At 37.9% G+C, this 19,737-nt stretch overlaps 1 protein-coding gene across 1 annotated transcript in view; it reads left to right on the forward strand.

The window, feature by feature from the left end:
- The window catches only part of DOCK7 (dedicator of cytokinesis 7), a 204,552-nt gene that overhangs the window by 90,246 nt on the left and 94,569 nt on the right, over positions 1-19,737 (forward strand). Inside the window, exons 15-20 of the mRNA XM_030886060.2 lie at positions 2,474-2,544; positions 6,134-6,272; positions 6,903-7,004; positions 9,529-9,615; positions 9,997-10,228; positions 18,608-18,772. Coding sequence (XP_030741920.2) covers positions 2,474-2,544; positions 6,134-6,272; positions 6,903-7,004; positions 9,529-9,615; positions 9,997-10,228; positions 18,608-18,772 — 796 coding nt within the window. The remainder of the gene's footprint in view (positions 1-2,473; positions 2,545-6,133; positions 6,273-6,902; positions 7,005-9,528; positions 9,616-9,996; positions 10,229-18,607; positions 18,773-19,737) is intronic.

A 19,737-nucleotide genomic window follows, 5' to 3' on the forward strand; every position in this document is an offset into this window, starting at 1 on the left:
ATATGTGAACTTGTGTTACAATTTGAAAATGTACCCTAGGGGATTTTAATATGTATGAACCTTGACATCTTGGTTGAGAAGCTGTGACAGTAGTTCTCAACTCAACACTTTGGATTCACCTGGAGAGCTTTTAAAGCTAATGATGCCCAAGCTGAATTCCACTTCATTTCAATCATAATCTCTGAGACTGGGAAGCTAGCATTAGTACTTTTTAATTTTCCCAAAGGAAAACAGTTGTGGAGCCAGTGCTGAGGACTAAGGTGTGTGCTAATTATTAGAAGCCGGGTATAGAGATTCGAAGGCATAAAACTTTTTTAAGTTTTATGAAAGTGGATAAAGTAGAATTTTGGCTAAACTCAAGTTGGTCCATTGGAGAACACCATTATTATAAATGCTCAGCCCCTAGAACTCTAGTGGCATGTAGGAGAACTAAGAAATTGGTGTGATAACAGAGTCTTATTTTATCCTCCATCTCTGTCATTTATATCAAGTTCCTCTAGTTTTCTGCTTCCGAGGGAAATACTTGTTTTATTCTCTTTTGCCTTGGTTTCATCAGCATTACAGCTCTTCCTGACAGTAGTAAGCACAAGTTATTCATCTTTGTCGTCCCTTATGGCAGCTGATTCAATTCAGATCAAGGCACAGAATATGCTGAATGAATATTTGTTGAGTAAATGTAGAATTTACTTTTGAGGTTTGGAATTGGCATTTCATACTCTTCCATAGCTTTTCATTTCTGCTGCAGGAATGAGTGCACAAATTACTGGCTTATGAAAATAGATGTTTTGTCAGCGCAGCTGTAAATTGGTATATGCATTTTAGCTCATGACAGTTGTACTTGGTGTAAAATAATCTGTTTTCATATTTCATCTTAAAATCTCTTACTTGCTTTAGTTTATATATTACCGCCTCTGCCGCTCCCAGCTGTACCTTGCCAACACTCCACATTGTCAGTTAGATGCTCCCTTCTTCGACGCTACCAGGCCTTCCTCTCCCGTCTTTCCTGGGCTGAGCACTTGGTGGTTTTGTTTATTTCTCCATCTCATTCAGGAGATTGTGAGCCCGTATCTTGGCAGCTCTCAAAGAGTTTAGCACTTAATTGAGGCTCCGTCCCTATTGAATAATTGAAAATATGTGTCAAATAGCAAAAAAGGGGGACACTTCTTATTTTATATCATTCATGTTACATGAATAAATGACTTATTTTTTAAAGTGATAGCTTCCTAGAGGAAGAAGGAAAAGGCACTGTTTCACTTATGTATTATTAATCATATGAAGTATAATTCTCTTATGTTTATGTGAGTGGTTAGCTTTGAAAGAGTGAATAAACATGGATATTTTCTATGTGTGTTTAGTCTTAAAAAAATAAGAGTTACTGAAACTAGTCCTAAGGTGATTTTGGATCAGATATTATTGGTATGATAAATTCTTAAGCCTCATAATCCTAGTACTGAAGCAAAAGTTTACAAGAATATAGTATTCTTAGCAAAATGATGTGTTTCTAGGAAAGTCATAATATTTCCACTTTTACATATTCTTAAAGTAAGGTTCTGTTTGAAATGTTGCTCGAAGAAGCATAAATGCCTGTTAATAAGCTCTTTTTCTTCAAGGATGGTACCAGTTGCTCCTTTTTCTATTAGGAATAAACTTTGAGTTGTTTTACCACTTGTGTTGATCGATGTGTAATGACCATTTACCTACTCATGAAAACGCCAAGGCCGCAAGCTCTTGCTAGATCACATTGTAAGCCTGACCAGCTCACAGGAATCATAGCTGTGACCTTGACATCATTAAGTCATTCATTTAATCAGCTGCCCTAATTAACTACAGTATTCATGATAGTATTTAAGAAGCTGAGATACAAGGCTGAATTATTTTCTCTTTAAGCTTAGGCTTTCTCTAAAAATAGCATTGTAGTTTTCCACTGTGGTAGATTTATGATTATTATTTTCGAGCAGAGTATTATTTTTCAATTGCAGTGTAACCTGTGGGAAGTGGTGGATGCAAATGACATAAAACTGCACCTAAATTAGGGTTTTTATAATTTATAAATAACTTATACTTGACTTTCAGCATGACTGCTATTGTAGTAGAGATGCCACCAATTTGTATCGAAGCTTTGTGCCACTATTCAAAAATTATACTTTTAAAATTCCAAATATGTTACATCCCAATTTAAAAATGAATTCTTTATGTCTTTAAGGAAATAAAAGGAAGGAAATGTTCCTTTTTGTCTAGTAGATAAAAATATAATTAAAAACATGGAATGTTTGCATTTCGGATGGATCTGTTGAAAAGTGATTTAGAGTTAAGCAATTTAACTTATTAATGAGTGAGGCACATTGGCCCCTGTGTCTTCATTGGGCTGATTTGGCCCTTTGTTCTTAGTTGTTAAACCAGACAAATTCTTCATAGATATGAAACATCCAGCATTTATTACAACAAAGTTTCAACATGCTGTTATTTGTTACAGGTAATCTTTGGTAAATCTAGCTGTTCAGAATTTTCAAAGGAAGCCTATACAGCCGTAGTATATCATAACAGGTACTGAATTCAAATATTTCTTTCAAAGTTAACTCACTTCTCAGTGGCATTGTTAGACTCACATTAGTGTGTTTACCAAATGCTTTGCTGCACCCAATGTGCTAAATTCACGACAGTTGACATCAAGTTGTTAATTTTCAGCCTATAATCACACAGTCATCCTGTGTGGACATCTCACATGTGACTGTACACAAAGCAGTTCTATCTAATTCTCTGATTCTTTCATTGTCATCGTATTGTTACTGATTATCCTTGTGGCCTCGTAGTTTTTGGTCTTTTTTTCATTCTGCCCTGACAACTTTTTATATCACTCTACTTTGCTTGAACCAGTTAGTCACTTAAATTGGTGGTATTCTCAACAGCCAATAATCCTTTTATCTACTGACCTTACATTTGGACAGGTGCTCGCTTTGGATAACTTTAATTTCTGCTTACGTTGCTATGTGCATTATTGAATGCTGTTAGAGAAACATCACAAATGGCACCAATGGGAATCATCACCACTGATGTTATTTTGTGTGATGGGGTTATAGTAATTCATGTCACTTCATCTCCTTTTGGTGGCACCCCACTTGGAAAATTTATTGCCCTCATTTTTTCCAACCCTCCCATTTGACAGAACCACTCAAAAAACCTTTCTCTCCCCTTTCTGTTTGCTTCATTCTCGGCACGCTTGCTATGGTGATTGGGACCATTCAGCTTGACAGCTTTTCACTGACCTCCTCTTCTTTCGTTTCAAAGGTAGCAATAACCCACTGTTTTCCTTTGTGGCTCCTGTAACCACCGCTCTCAGTGCACCCACCCAGCCTCTTCCAGATTGCGACTCGGGGTTCTTCTGCTCTGGCATCAACAGTTGGCTGTTTCACTAGCTTGATCTCTTGCTCTGCAAAGAAGCTAAAAGTTTCCCTTCTTTCAAAACGTTTTTCTTTAGTGCTGTAGTTCGGCATGATTTTTTTCTTGCCCTTCTTAACATTTCTTCTTCCTTACTTTTACTTTATCCTATCTGTTTCTTTCTGCCTCTTTGAACACTCCTTTTCCTGTAGTAATTGCTTTTATTTTTCCTTTAAATATAAGAATTCCACAAGGCCTCCCTCTTTATCTTTTTCTATAAATATTCTCTCTTTAAATAATCTTCTCTGCGACTACTTTAATGTTTACCGTTATATGAATTGTGTATATTGATTTTCACTCATGCATTCATAACTGTTCTGCTGAGGGATAGTGGCTTATTGGATATAGTCATGGGGTGCTGCTGCGTTCTAGTTCCAGCATCTCTAACCCTGTCTCTCGTCCCTACCCTACTCTCCGGCTGACGTTTTTGTCTTTGTAACAATACTAACATTCCCAGTTGCATTGGCTGAAAAGTTAAGGCATCCTTGCCTTTTCTCTTATATCATCTTCATCCAATCTTAAAGTACTGATGATTTTCTTTCTCCATTATTACCAAACAGATCTTGTATTGTCCTGTTTCTGGAACCTTCTTGGATCTTTTCTCTCTGTTAATATCCTTCCCCTCTGTTTATTAAACTCCTACTCATTCCTTAAGGCTCATGCCGTATATCAGTGATAATTCCCTCATCTCAAGTGTGAATACTCTCTACAACCTTGTTCTGAAAACACTATATGCTCTTTACCAGGAGCTGGCAAACTTTTCTTTCAAAAAGTCAGATAGCATATATTTCAGGCTTCATGGACTGTATGATCTTTGTTGCATCTCTTCTCAATTCTGCCTCATGTCATTGTGTAGCAAAAGCTACCATAGAAAACAAGCAACATAAATGCATGAGCATGTCTGTATTCCAGTAAAACTTTATCAACAGTGAAATTTAAATTTTATATAATTTTCACAAATTGTGAAGTATTCTTTAATTTTCTTTCCAGCCATTTAAAACTGTAAAAACTATTCTCACCTTTCAAGGTCTGTTAGAAGAGGAAATGGGCTGGGTTTGGCCCATGTGCCATAGTTTGCCAATCCTAGCGTGGTTGTATATATTAGGGGCCTTCTAAAAGTTTGTGGGAAAATAGAATAAAAAATAATGGAGTTTTCCTACAAACTTTTCGAAGCTAATTTGTGTAAATAATCTTCCTACTAAATTTCTACTAAGTTCTGAGGATAATTATATGTATACATTTATCTTTAAAGTCACCACAAATATTGCAAAATATGAAGCCTAAAATGGGCCAGTAAAATACATGTTGAATTAATAAGTCTCAAAATGTTTAATTTTTCACCATATTATTCAAGAGTTATGATTTCTGGACAAAAATGAACTAACAAATCTCAATAATACCAGGAAAGATATTGATAGAATTTGGTGTTTCTTAAAGTTTTATCAGTATGTAGCTACGTGTTTATTTTGGTGCTGTTAGCATTACTGGAATTAACCTGACAGTACCATCTGACTATTGCTGGTAAATTCAACTTTCCCATGCTTCGGTGGTGATTGGTGAGATTAATAAGTGGTACGCAGTCTTTTCATTCACCAAAAGCATCAAAGTCTTAGATGACTAGCACTAGTTATCTTTCTTGTTGCCACTCAAAAGCCTTGTTTTATTTATATGTATGAGATTAAATCCACCACTTCGAAGCCTCTTTGCCTCTTACTTGCGATAGGAGGCTATTGGGCTTGGAGGCTAGCTCACCCTGTAGCACCTGAAACGCCTCCTACTGGACGGTACAGCCTTTACTTTAAGACATTCGGAGTTATGTGGATTGGATGCATTTCCATAGGTGTACTTCTAAGAGGTGCTAACTTAGCATGTAAGGTTGGGACACTAAGCTCTATCCTTTTTAAATCTGTATCATGAACAGCAACCATACTCTCATATAAAATGTCGTTAGGGGCCACTTCTAATGAATATTAGAATGAAAGTGTCATTGATTTGTTCAAACATAATATTTGTTGTATTCTTACAGTGATTGGGAGCTCTTCTAAATCATGGAAGAAATGCAATGTGTGGTCAGCCTCTCTCCCCCCTTTAAGCATTCAGTCAAATACACTAGCTCATATTTTGGTAACAGGTTTTTAGTTCTTCAACAATCAAACAATAATGGATATTACATTCTGTAGAGAGTTCAATGTGATGTTATTTAAAGATACTTTGCCCCACTTTTTTTTTACAGAGATGACACACATTAGCTGTCATATGCTATTTTATTTAAAAGCAGTTTTCTGTGGCAATGATTTTAAAAATCTCATTTTTTTCCCTTTGTAATGTGTATCAGAACTCCCTCTAAAATGATAAATTCCTGCCCTTGTCTCCCTTTCATACAGTTTTTCATGTAAGGAAGAGCTCAGCATCCAGTGGTGATTATGCCTGAATTGCCAAGGAGTAGCATTACTGTTTCCATTAAAAAAAAAAGGAAGTCCATTCAGAAACAGTGGCCATTCCCTTATCTGGAAGTAGGATTTAGTTACTTAGAGATTGGAAGTAAAGAAAAATATTTTGGACTAGAGAAAAAAATTAAGCATGGATTTTAAAATTAATTTAAAAGTTAATAAAGTACACAAATTAAATAATCACTTGCTTTGAACAAATTACTGACTTTTTATTGATGTCTCTTGTTTGTTTGTTTTTTTATATGAAGGTCTCCTGATTTTCATGAAGAAATCAAGGTTAAACTCCCTGCTACTTTAACCGACCATCATCATTTGCTTTTTACTTTCTATCATGTTAGTTGTCAACAGAAACAAAATACCCCACTCGAAACTCCAGTTGGATATACAGTAAGTCTGTTTTGTAGACTATTTAGCACTTCGACCTGGGAAATAACTTTAAATATCTGGTTCCCCATAGCTATTACAGCTGCATTGGTTAATAAGAGTCACTGTAGTTACAAAAGTAATCACTAGTGTAACTCATCAGTCAAATCAGTCTAACCAATATGCTTACCACTTGAATGTTGGGCCTGATCACTTGGCATTTATCCAGTATTTGAAGTCCCTATGTGCTTCTATGTTACAGAAGCAGATTGCCAAAGTGGGTTCAAACTGCCAACCTTTGGATTAGTAACCCCGGGAAAACTCTGCTAGTGAAGGATTTTTCAGCCCTTGCTTTAAGAATATTCTCTTCATAAGTCAATTTTGTGTCATTCACTGAGTGTCCTTTTTCTAGTACCAACTTTCCCTTGCATAAGAACTTCCTCTAGATTTAAACATCACATGACTAGAAACATCAATGTTTTGAGGATCCTCGGGGAAACTCCTGTAGAGGAATAATGAGGGTCTGTTTCTTCTGTAATTATATCCCCTTTGTGGTTGGTGTATCGGATAAATTTGACTCATACCACATTCTCAAAACAGGTTTTCTAAATAATACACATTTAAATTGATAGTGTTTTCCTTTTCATTTAAAAGTGGATACCAATGCTTCAGAATGGACGACTGAAGACTGGTCAGTTTTGCTTACCAGTCTCACTGGAAAAACCGCCACAGGCATATTCTGTACTGTCCCCGGAGGTTAGTATCGCATGTTGAAATTCTCCAGACCGAATGAAATGGCTTTTCAGTACAAATGTGTGCCTACCAAAGCTAGACTGTGCTCTTTCTTTTATCTGGACACACGTTATAACAAAGTTGTGATATCATTTTCCTAATGATTAAAGTCCCATATAAAACTTAGAAGCTTAATTTGAAGAATTTTTTATATTGTGATCTGAGAAGATTTTTTTTAAATGAATGTTAGTAGACTGTTATTATTTCACTAAATGGCTAGAATAGATTTAAGTTACATTTTCAAAATCTTTTTAGAAAGATCATGTACAGAAAAATAGGATAGCTCTAAAAATGCAATATCATGTTATTGTGTATACTTCTCCTATTTGGTTGCTTGTCACTCACTTTGCTTTGGCCACACAGCCTTGCCTTATCTTCAGCATGGTAAGCAGTTCCCTCTCACCCTCCTCTGCACCTGTCTCTCTAAGGAATGCCTTGGCACAAGGCCTTCGCTTTCATTTCCTTCAGGCAACCACAAATACCAGCTCTCCAGAGAGGTTATCTCTTCTCATTACTTTCTCTTAGCAGTTTCCATCCTTTTTGTAAATCCCTTTACTTTGGTTTGAATGACCCCCGGGGCAGAAGGAACCCTGGAGCCCTGGGACAGTTTAAGAGTTTTGTTTTTTTAAAAAGCACCAGTACTATTTCTTCCTTTGACAAATTTCAAACTAGCCCCACCAACTTTTGTGTCAAAAAATCTCTCATAACTTGTATTATTTGTCTCAGTGGAGATACTTCATTTCTTTCACCTACCTATAAATGAATTTTACCGTGGGAAATGGCTTTGTTCATTTCTTCCACACGAAAAAAACACTTTGCTCTTTTCTTGGACATGGTAAACTCGTGAAAAAGCTATCCTATTTTCTGTTTATTTTGCTGGGAATTCCTTTTTTTTCTCACCTCTTTGAAGAATATTCCTAATGGCTTTTGGCCTTATCTGCATAACAAAAGAAGCACCCTATTTTGAACCAGAATCACATCTACAGGTACAGGGACCAAGACAGAGACCTGTGTTCATCCCGAAGGGGCCACCATACCAACAACAGTCGGAGCCACAGTAAGCACAGCCCCCCGGCTGCCTGGACGCTCTCCTCGCTAGTCCACATGTGCCTCTTGACCTTTCAGACTCAGTGTTGTGTTATTTAGAAGAGAAAGAACTAATGTGCTTTTGCAAAATGATATATTATGAATTCACTTTATTTTATTCTTTATTCTTTTATTAATCATTTTATTGGGGGACTCTTAATTTTGGGGGGACTCTTACAAATCTTACACTAATCCATCATTCAGTGTATTAAGCATATGTACATATGTTGCCATCAACATTTCCAAAATATTTTCTTTCTACTTGAGCCCTTGGTATCAACTCCTCTTTTTTCCCTTCCCTTCCCTACTCGCTCACCCTCGTGAATACTTGATCAATTATATGTTAGTATTATTATTTCATGAATTCATTTAAATTCATATTCCTGGCAATTTATATTAGAGAAATTTTATTATATTAATTATATAGAAATTATATTAATTTATATTAGAGAAAAATGTTTCCTAAGTTTTAAAATAAAATGCCCCTGCTTCTGAATATTTTTTATTGCTGTTTAAAGTGCTATTAGAACATGCAAATAAGAAAATGGAATATCATAAATTATCAAAATAGATGTATGTGTATTGAAGTGAATAGAGATTTACAGTGAAAAACAGATGTGTGCTACCTGTGTAAGAGTATAAGAAATATATAATGCTTCTACATAGAGCAAGATTTGGGATTTCTACAGAATTTTTTCTAAATGAAATATTGTAATTTTTTGTTTTAGGTCACACACACACACACACACACACACACACACACACACCCCTCAGAATTAGTAATGCCCTTAAGCCTCTGTGATCATTTTTTCAAACAACTCTGTAGGCACTTCATTCACATAGCATACAATTCAATAGTTTGCGCATATCGAGAAGAGCAGTACGTTCACTACCACAGTCACTTTTAGAACGTTTTCTGCCTTGTTCTCATTGTTATTCATGTGATTATTTTTTTCAATTGTGGGAAAAATATACACAACGGAAATTCTCTAATTCAAAAACTTCTACATGTATAATTCAAAGCATCTGATTATACCCTATATACTAGTGTATGCACCGAGTTTTTCAGCACATTTTTCATGCAGTCTTTGTGGAAAAATTAGGTGCCTCGGCTGATATTTGGGTCAGCTTATACTCGACTGTATGTGGTACTCTGTGTTGTGCAACCATTCTTGATATGCTTCTCCAGACTGTTCACCACCATGAACATACACTCAGTCCTTCCTAAGCAAAACTCTTACTTCGCCCACAGTAGCCATAGGTCAGGTTTGATTTCTTTTTTTAAAATAGTTCTCTTGATATAATATTCGCAAGTCATACACTGCTATAGGTAAATTGCTTTTGAAAAGAGTTGTATATACATCACCACAGTTAGCCAATCATTGTATTTGCTGTCTTACAGGTTCCTTTACCTGGCATGAAGTGGGTAGATAATCACAAAGGGGTTTTTAATGTTGAAGTTGTTGCAGTTTCATCCATCCACACACAAGTGAGTATAGCACCCAGGTCCTGATTATCAGTATTCTCATGTTTATACATTTGGTAATTATGGAAAAAAACAAAACAAAAACCAAAACTGATCCTTCATTACAACCTTTTTAGGAAGATCACTTGAAGAAAATATTTCTTATGATTTGGACTTTTCTTTACTTCTTGGATATATATTCCATGTATAGTTAGATCTCAATAATAAGCTTATGTTTTACTCATTGAGATATACATATATCAAACTAGTAATTAAAATCAGAAATAGAAAGCTGTGATGTGTTAATTTTTTTCATTAGCTGAGTAAAAGTTGTCCGGTAATCCAGTAGAGTTGGGGAATTTAAAGAGTAATCATTGTTTTCTATCTTTCTTATTCTTTGTTTAGGATCCTTATCTCGACAGATTTTTTGCTCTGGTGAATTCTTTGGATGAACACATGTTCCCAGTACGAATAGGGGATATGCGAATCATGGAAAACAACCTAGAAAATGAGCTGAAGAGCAGTATTTCAGCATTGAATTCATCTCAGTTGGAACCGGTGGTTCGATTTCTTCATCTTCTTCTTGATAAACTGATTCTGTTAGTTGTCAGACCTCCTGTCATTGCTGGCCAAATAGGTAACTTATACTTTTGTTTAGAGATTGATGCCATTTATAATTTGTCTCTACTAACGTTTGTAGAAATAGAACCATGGTAGCTATTTGCTATTTACAAGGGCTGTGTTTTATATTTTTAGGATACTATTTGTTATGCAAGAAAATGGGTGATTTCCTTGTCTGCTTTTATAAATTATACCATTAAAACTTCTCAAAGTATAGAAATTTATTTATTATGGAAGTATTTTTAAAGCACTTAATATTTGCCAGATATTGATAGTTCAGTAAATGGCAATGGGTGTCATTTGGCATCTCTATTGCACAAGGTAGGAGTTAGATAAGCCTCCGTAGTGTATTCTTTACCTATTCCGACACCAACTTTTCTTCCACACCATTCTACATCTGTGCTGGGTTCAAGAAATTATTGCAATGACCACACAGATTCCATAGCTAATACTGACAATTCAAGGAGTTATTGGGATGTTCCTAGGTTACCACGATTCAGGCTCAGCATACAGGGAGGACACAGCCGAGTCGCTCTCCTGTTCTTGGCCCTCAGCTGCACTGTGCTTGCTGAGGCTGTCTCCATGTCTTAGTCTCGCAGCCACGTAGTACTTTGGCCTTTGCTTCCAAGGGTCAGGGAACAAGCCTGCCTACCATGCCTCCCACAGTTCCATAGTCTTCGGCCAGAGAGGAAGAGGGTTCCCTGTAGTCTCGGTGCTGTTCTGAGTCTCCATGCTACAGTCTCTAATGCCTGTGGTCATGGTGGCCTCCACGACTTCAAAGAGCTGAACATGTCCTTCCGAGGTCCTCCGGGTTTTTCCCTTCTCTGTTGCTTCAAAGATGGCCCAGCCTTACAGCTGAAGGTCGGGGGTGGTGGTAGTTGGCAGTGGTAACGAAAACAGATTAATTCCCTCAAGAGTGTTACATATGTTCTGTTTTCATAGTCCCTCCTAGTCATTTGGTGGGAGTTAGAGACTTTGGAGGGGGTGGGAGTGCAGTGGTAGGTGCTTTCGAGTTGGTTCCGGCCCATGGTGACCTTGTGCACAACAGAAGGAAACACTTTTTGGTTCTGCACCATCCTCACATTTGTTCCTATAGTAAATCCAATTGTTGCAACCACTGTGTCAATCTGTCTCCTTGAGGGCCTTCCTCTTTTTTGCTGCCCCTCTGCTTTACCAAACATGATGTCCTTCTCCTGCCAATACACTCAAAGTATGTAAGGTGACATCTAACCGGACCCTCTGGACTTTGGTAGAAGAGCCATATTATGAAATTTCCCTCCATCAAGCAGCCATATAGCCCAGAAGCAACAAAGCCCACATGAAGGAAGCACACCAGCCTGCGTGCTCATGAGATGCCAAAGGGATTATCAGGCATCATAGAACAAATAATCATATCATTGTGTACTCACCTTCCCGAAACGATCACTGAAGACAAATGGGTGCATAAGCAAATGTGGCAAAGAAAGCTGATGGTGCCTGGCTCTCCAAAGATATAGTGTCTGGGGTCTTAAGGGCTTGAAGATAAACAAGCGGCTATCTAGCTCAGAAGCAACAAAGTCCACATGGAAGAAGCACACCAGCCTGTGCGATCACGAGGTGTCGAAGGGATCTGGTATCAGGCATCATCAGAACAAAAAAAATCATATCATTGTGAATGGGGGGTGGGGTGAGGAGTGGAAACCCAAATCCCATCTGTGGGCAATTGGACATCCCCTTACAGAAGGGTCACAGGGAGCAAACAAGCCAGTCAGGGTGCAGTGTAGCAATGATGAAACATACAACTTTCCTCTAGTTCCTAAATGCTTCCTTCCCCCACCCTCCCACCCCACTGTCATGATCCCAATTCTGCCTTACAAATCTGGCTAGCCCAGAGCATGTATACTGGTACAGATAGGAACGGGAAACACATGGAATCCGTGGTAGAAGATCCCTTCAAGACCAGTTGTGAGACTGGCTAGACCAGAGGATGTACACTGGTACAGATAGGAATGGGAAACCCATGGAATCCAGGGCAGAAGATCCCTTCAGGACCAGTGGTGAGAGTGGCAATACCGGGAGGATGGAGGGAATGGGGGGTGGAAGGGGGAACTGATTATAAGGATCTACAAGTGACTTCCTCCCTGGGGGACAGACAGCAGAAAAATGGGTGAAGGGTGATGTCAGACAGGGCAAGATATGACAAAATAATAATTTATAAATTATCAAGGATTCATGAGGAAGGGGGGAGACGGGGGCGGGGGGAGCGGGGGACGATGAGCTGATACCAGGGGCTTAAGTGGAGAGCAAATGTTTTGAGAATGATGAGGGCAATGAATAGAAAAATGTGCTTTACACAATTGATGTTTGTATGGATTGTGATAAGAGTTGTATGAGCCCCTAATAAAATGATTTAAAAATAAATATCTAGTTAACACATCAACAACAAAAAAGAAATGTCCCTCCACCACAGATAAGCACTGACCCAGGCATAGTTTCCTAACTTTAAGACTCTCACAGACTCAGTAGGAAAACAGACAAATACGTAAATCAGGTTACATCTTATAGAACATATAGTGTACTTGGTGGCATTGTGTCTGGCAAATGTTCAACTGCTAACCACAGAGTCCACAGTTTAAACTGACCCGCTGCTCTTTGGGATAAAGAAGGGGCTGTTTGCTTCCACAAAATCTTAGAACCCTTGTAGGGTTGCCATGAGTAGGAATAGACTTGATGACTGGGTGGTTTTTGGGCCGGTCGGGGGTGAATAGTGCACTTAGTCTAACAAAAATTTTGCTCTCTGCTATCTTCCATTTTTAAAAAAAGCTCTTCTACTTATTCAAAATCTATATAAAAGGGAAGTCAGAAGTTTTGCTACATAATTCTAAAAACCTTTATTAAACAAAAATATCACAGTGTAAATCTATCATTTCTCCACATATCCTCCATAGATCTATTTATCTCTGAAGGCAGTATTTTCATCTCTCTAACCCTTCCTCAAAGAAGTCTGCTTTTCTCTTTACAGTGTATCAGAACAGCGGTGTTGGCATCCCTGGGGAACTCAGTATGTTCCTTTTAAATGTTCTTTGAGTTTTGGAAACAAAATGAAGTTTAAAGGGGTAAGATTAGAACTGTAAGGTGGGTGGTGTAAGGTTTCCCAAGGAAATTTTTGTAGAGCAGCCCTGGCTACCTGAGGAAATTGCCTATGGGTCACACCTGTCCTCCTCTGGCTACACCGGGGAGAAGGAAAATCCAATTCCACTTCAGCTCCATGGCCACAGGCAGAGGTCAGAAATGCCTCCATGCATTCCTCTTTTACCCCATTCTGACATCAACTGTTCCTCTGCCAGTGCTCTACTCTCTAGCTAGGATTGATAATCTATTGCAGTAGCCCCAAGAACTCATAAGTATGGGGGTTTATTAGGGAAGTTAACCCTTTAACACAATCAGCCTCATAAAGCATCAGAAATTCAGTCTTTAGTCTATAACAGCTCTTCTCCTCAGCCAGTAGCCCACCATCTCTGGTCCTCAGTCTGTTAGCCTTTCCATGCCTTTGCCTACATGGTCCACCTTTTGCTCACTGTCTCATAGTCTTGGGGCTGCCCCTTTGCTCTGTCTCTTGGGTCTTGGTCTCAGCATTGCTGCTTTTATTGCCTCTGCTGCCTCCACCCCTTCAGATTGGAATCTTGCATGGGTGCCACTGATGGGTGTTGTTTCTTGATGGTCCTTGAATTCTCTGTTTTCTTGCTTCTGATGATGGTATTATACGCATGACAAAAATGACCAACCTCCGCTTTATTTGCATGATCCCACACAATTATTTTGTGGATGTTAAAGAGAAATGCATAGAAGAGCTATAAGTAATTCCACTTCACTATACTACCTCCATATTAGCCAAAAACAAAGATTTTGGAATTTATGGAATTCCCATTGAAATGTTTCAGCAAGCTGAAGAAACACTGGAAGCACTCATCATCTATGCCAGGAAACTTGGAATATAACTACTCAGCTAACTAACTGAAGAGATCGTATTTGTGCCCATTTCAAAGAAATGTGACCCAACAGAATGCTCAAACTCTAGAAAATATCATTGATATCACATGCAAGTAAAATTTTGCTTAAAGACATCCGACAACAATTGGAGCAGTATATTCACAAATCACTGTTAGAAGTTCAGGCTGGATTTAGAAGAGGAGTTAGAACAAGGGGTGTCATTGCTAATGTCAGATAGATCTTGGCTTAAAGCAGAGAATACCAGAAAGATGTTTACTTGTATTTTATTGACTATGCAAAGAAGGAATGCAATTGTCATGATCAAAACAAACTATACATAAGCTTGAGAAGAATAGGAATTCCAGAATACTTCATTGTATTCATGTGGAACTTGTACATGATCAAGAGGCAGCTGTGCGAACAGAACAAGGGAGTACTGTATGGTTTAAAATCAGGAAAGATGTGTGTCAGGATGGTTTCCTCTCCCTGTATTTGTTCCGTCTGTATACTGAGCAAATCATCAGAGAAGCTGGATTACCCGAAGAAGAATGCAGCAGCACGAGGACTGAAGAAAGCGTTACTAACAACCCGCCATGTGCAGATGGCACAACCTTGCTTGTTGAAACTCAGGAGGACCTGAAGCACTTGCTGATGAAGATGAAGGATTATAGCCTTCAGTATGGGTTACAACTGAATGTAAGGAAGACCAAAATCCTCACAACCCAACCCATAGGGAACATCATGATAAATGGAGAAAAGGTTCACGTTGTCAAGGATTTTGTCTTGGTTAGGTCTCCATTCAGTGCTCATGGAAGCAGCAGTCAAGAGATCAAAGACATAATGCATTAGCTAAATCTGCTGCACAGACCTCTTTAGAGTACTGAAGAAGTGGGGATGTTACTTTGAGAACTACGGTGCGCCTGACCCAAGCCCTGATATTCTCCATTGCCTCACATGCATGTGAAAGTTGGAAATCGAGCAAGGAAGACCGAAGAAGAACCCATGCAACATTGAATAGAGAAGACTGAAGAGCCCATGCGATGTTGTTCTCCGGCTCATGGAGTCCACTGAGCTGGAGAAGACTGTTGAAAGTTCCATGGACAGCTAAAATGACAAACCTAAAAGAAGTAAGGCCAGAGTGCTCCGTGCAGGCAAGGATGGAAAGACGTCGTCGTACGTACTTGGACATGTTATCAGGAGAGAGTGGTCCCCGGAGAAAGACATCATGCTTGATAAGGTGGAGGATCGTCATAAAAGAGGAAAGCCCCCGATGAGGTGGATTGACACAGTTGCTCAATCAATGGACTCCTGCATGGGAACAGTTGTGAGGATGGCACAGCACCACACAGTGTTTCTTTCTGTTGTGCATAGAGCTGCCGTGGGTTGGAACGGACTCAGTGACACCTTAAAACAAGAATATACTACCCCCCAAAAAAACGAACAGGTGTATTGTGATGATGCAAACAAATGCCTCAGGGCGTTTTCCTCACCAGTGCAGTTTTCAGTTGTCTTGAAATGTCTTCCTATTAAGCCCTGTGGTTGTTCTCTGCCCTTTAAGAGAAATCTATCCAGATTAGCCCTTTGGAAGTCCATGTGTAGTTGCATGACCTTCTGAGCTGACCTCTCTACCTTGAATTGAACTGGCTGTTTTGATGGGCCTTTTTTTTTTGAAGGCACCTCAAACTGAGACCCTTCTGTTCCTGGGAGAACGCTTCTGCATCCATCTATTGTTCACACACGTTTTGTTTGGAATGAGCCCTTACTTGTATAAAGTGGGACCCTACTAGCAATACCTTTTAACCTGTTCTTGTATTTACTCTTCTACTTATTCCAAGCGTTTACTTAAGTTCTGTAGAATGTTTTTACCTGAAAAAATATGGAAATATTCTGGAAAATAAATTTAATTTTATTGGTTTCAACTCCTTGATAGTTTTTTAAATGGAAGGCTTTTAAGTGGATGTAAACTTAAAACTGAGTATTTGAAATTGAGTAATATAATCTAACATATAAAGACTGGGCCAGGACCGTGAAATCGCATACAGTGGTACCTAGACAGATAAAATGAGCATAGACAGTCGGAGCGCATCTAAGCAATTATAAGTTGGTGGGTTGGCAATTAGAGATTATATTGGAGGGAGAGATGAAGTAGGGTCTTCCATGCCAATTTAAGGCATTAGACTATTGATTTCTCAATATTGGATTCAATAGTTTGTATTAACGGTCCGGTCTTAGGATAGTGACATGACTCAATATGTATTTTAAACAATGACTAAGCTCAGTGCAGATGGAATGAAAGTGGGAAAATATGGAGAGAAATCTGTTGCAGAAAATTTGTAGAATTTCACACAAAAGATATTACAAGTGTCATTGAATCAATTGACTTCTGATAAATGTAGGAGCACAGAGGGATGAAGGGAGAGGGGTTTAAGAAATACAGAAATGCACATACTGTTAAAATAATCAGAGGTTTTGAGGAAGAAACTATTAGCATTGTTTATGTTGTAGCAAAGCAATTATAAAAAACATTTAGCACTACACCTGGCTGTGTATGTGCTTAATTTTGACGAAAGTATGACTTCCTCACAAGCCTACGTGGTAGGCATTGTTATTGTCAGTCTTTCCTAAATAAATAAAGCAGTGAACTTACGACTTTAAGATTTTGCATCAAGTTGCTCACTCAGCTAATGTGGTGGACCACCACTTAAACCCAAGCAACTGGCCCCCGACTTCCTTTCCCTGATACTTAACAAGTGTTTACTGAACTGAACAAGAATGGTTTGGAATTGATTTAGGACAGGGGTGCCAAACTGGCAGCCTGCGGGGTAATTTTTTTGTGGCCCACGATGCTCTGAAATAAAATGAAAATAGAAAAAAATTGTTATGAAGAAAATAGTGCTTAGGGGAGATCAAGGCAACCGTACACACAATTACCTTGTCAACCCTGTAACTACTGAAGACGAGTATACACGTGGCCCAGTGCCTTTCCTGGGGGCCTGTGGACGTGTATGAACTCACTGACTCAGTTCCGGTGACGTTTGGAAGCGATATATCTGCCACTCTCAGTGTCATGTAATGTAAACAGACCCCAATAGCGAAAAGGTTAAAAAGAGCACTCTGGGTTGTGCTGTTATGAATCATACCTAGTGGCAGTGCTAGTTAACATTTTTAGAGGGAAGCCATTATGATTGTGCATCAAGAGGTAAGTGAAAAGTAATAGGAGGAAAACGCTGGCAAGTTTCGGGTAAAAAAGAATATTTTTAGTTTTATAAATACATTAAATAAAATAAATGTTTAAATAAAAGCAATTATATAGTGTTTTACTTATCCTATCCATATTCCTGAATCCTCACTTCAAAATATAAATTTAACAAAATTTGTAAATGTAATGTGGCCCGCGTGAATCTTGCCTGTTTCACCAAATGGCTCATGTGTTTGACAGAGTTTGACACCCCTGGTTTAGGCAAATATTGATGGCAGAAAATACCAGCTTACTGTGACCCCAGGAGTAAACACTAGGTGATTTGAAAAACAAAAAGCATATGCCTGAATTACTTTTTAAAGACATTTGGTTAGACGAGGAGTGGGGCTTCAGCAGCACCTCAGACTGGGAAGCTCAAGCACGTGCATGTCTGTTTAGGAGGGAGCCCTGGTGGTGCAGTGGGTTAGCACCAGGCTGCTAATGACCGAGCCAGTGGTTGACCCTTAATATTGGCTTCCTTTTTATTACATAGCTTCCTGTCTTGACTTAATTCATCTTAAAGTCAGGCTTTTTTGTTCAATATATTATTATTGTTTGCTAACCCATTTATTCATTGTGCTACCCGGATTCTACAATTTTTACAAAATTCTTGATATATACTGACTTGAACGACTGGGCAGGTATTAGCCTGGCATGTAAGTTTCTTTGCAGTCTTCCCTCAATTTATTTTTCTACCCTGTCTTTTTTTCCTCCATATCTCTTTATAGAATCATTCGTTTTCAGATTGCTTGTTCACTGTTCCCTTCCTGAAGTTAGTATTTTTAATAATCTATTTTTGTGCTGATTAGTTTTTTAAACAAAAGTAAAATGTGTTTATTGTGTGTTTACAGTGTCATTAAAAATGAGAAGTTGCTTTTTACATCTGATTTGTAAGGTCGATTACTTATATTTGTGTCAGGCTTTCTGTTGGTTTAACAAAATGATGGGTAGCTGTTGAGCAGTGATTTATGACTGACTAAATCCATACAGTTTTCATGTTAAATTAGTAAAATTATTTTCTCTCCATTTAAATTAGAAAAGTTTTTCATTTAACTAATAACATGACAAAATTCAACACAAATTTTCTTTATACAATTATAATGTGTAATCTCTATACTTAAAGCAGATAGAGATTTTAAAACCTTAATCTTCTTAGAACTTCAAAAATGTTTTCCTCCTCCTTAAAAGTTAATCTAGGTCAAGCATCTTTTGAAGCCATGGCATCAATTATAAATCGACTTCATAAAAACTTAGAAGGAAATCAAGACCAGCATGGCCGAAACAGCCTACTTGCATCATATATCTACTATGTTTTTCGCCTACCAAATACTTATCCTAATTCACCGTCACCAGGTATTTTTTTCTTTACCGTGAAACTGTTTTGCATAATTATTTGTCCATGGCAGATTGAGACCATTTTTTATTTTATAGCCTGTTCATTTAACAGCAATAGATTTATTGTGATGTATTCACTTAATAATAAGCATTTACCAAGTGCTTGGTACGTATCAGGCACTAGGATAGGTGTTGAATTTAAAAAGGGTAAATAAGTTATATTTCTAAGCATGATTATTTATATGGCTTCCTTTATTTTGAAATAGAGCCTTTGGTTGAATTCATTATTAGAAATAAATTTTGTAAATAACCTCTTGTCTTTCTGGAGGCCTTTTGCCATTTTCTGTTAAGAGAAGTAGAATCTTGTAATTATCTGCCATTTGCTGTCCTGTTGGGCATAGAAGAAGATATAAGATTGCTACTAGTGTCTTGAAAACTCTATGAAGCCATCAGTAATATAAGGAATAGTGCTCTTAAAAACTCATCTCTTCATGGTTAATTCGATAAAATAGCTTTTTGAGTACTAAAACTCATAGTAATTTCTCACCGTTTTTTGACATTGGTGACAATAATAGTGGGGAAGGAAGTATGTCTTTGTTTCGAAGGCCTCTTTAATTGTTCACTTAGCTAGTGATTTTATTATGTAAATTGGCTCACCCTGTAGTGACTGTCAAAGTACAGAGCCCAAGGGTGGGAAAAACGTGTACACTTTGGCCTAGAGCATTTTGGGTCCTCATTTCACCTACTTTTACTTGAAGATAGTATTTTTGTTTGTGTTACCTTTTTTGTTTATGTGTAATATAAAATCATAAACTATTATAGGTCCTATAAAATCATGATTTTTGTCAACTGCTGTCAAGTAGCTTTATAGTTATTATTACTTATGCCGAGTATTTTTCATTTAGAAGCAGAGGCAATTTATGACCTTTGTGAAACTTTTTTAAATGGCAGAGGTTTTTTCCTGGCTAATTATTTTGTTTAAT

Source organism: Echinops telfairi, unplaced genomic scaffold, assembly GCF_000313985.2.
Source record: "Echinops telfairi isolate 266 unplaced genomic scaffold, ASM31398v2 ScPeMD7_443;HRSCAF=831, whole genome shotgun sequence".
NCBI lineage: Eukaryota > Metazoa > Chordata > Mammalia > Afrosoricida > Tenrecidae > Echinops > Echinops telfairi.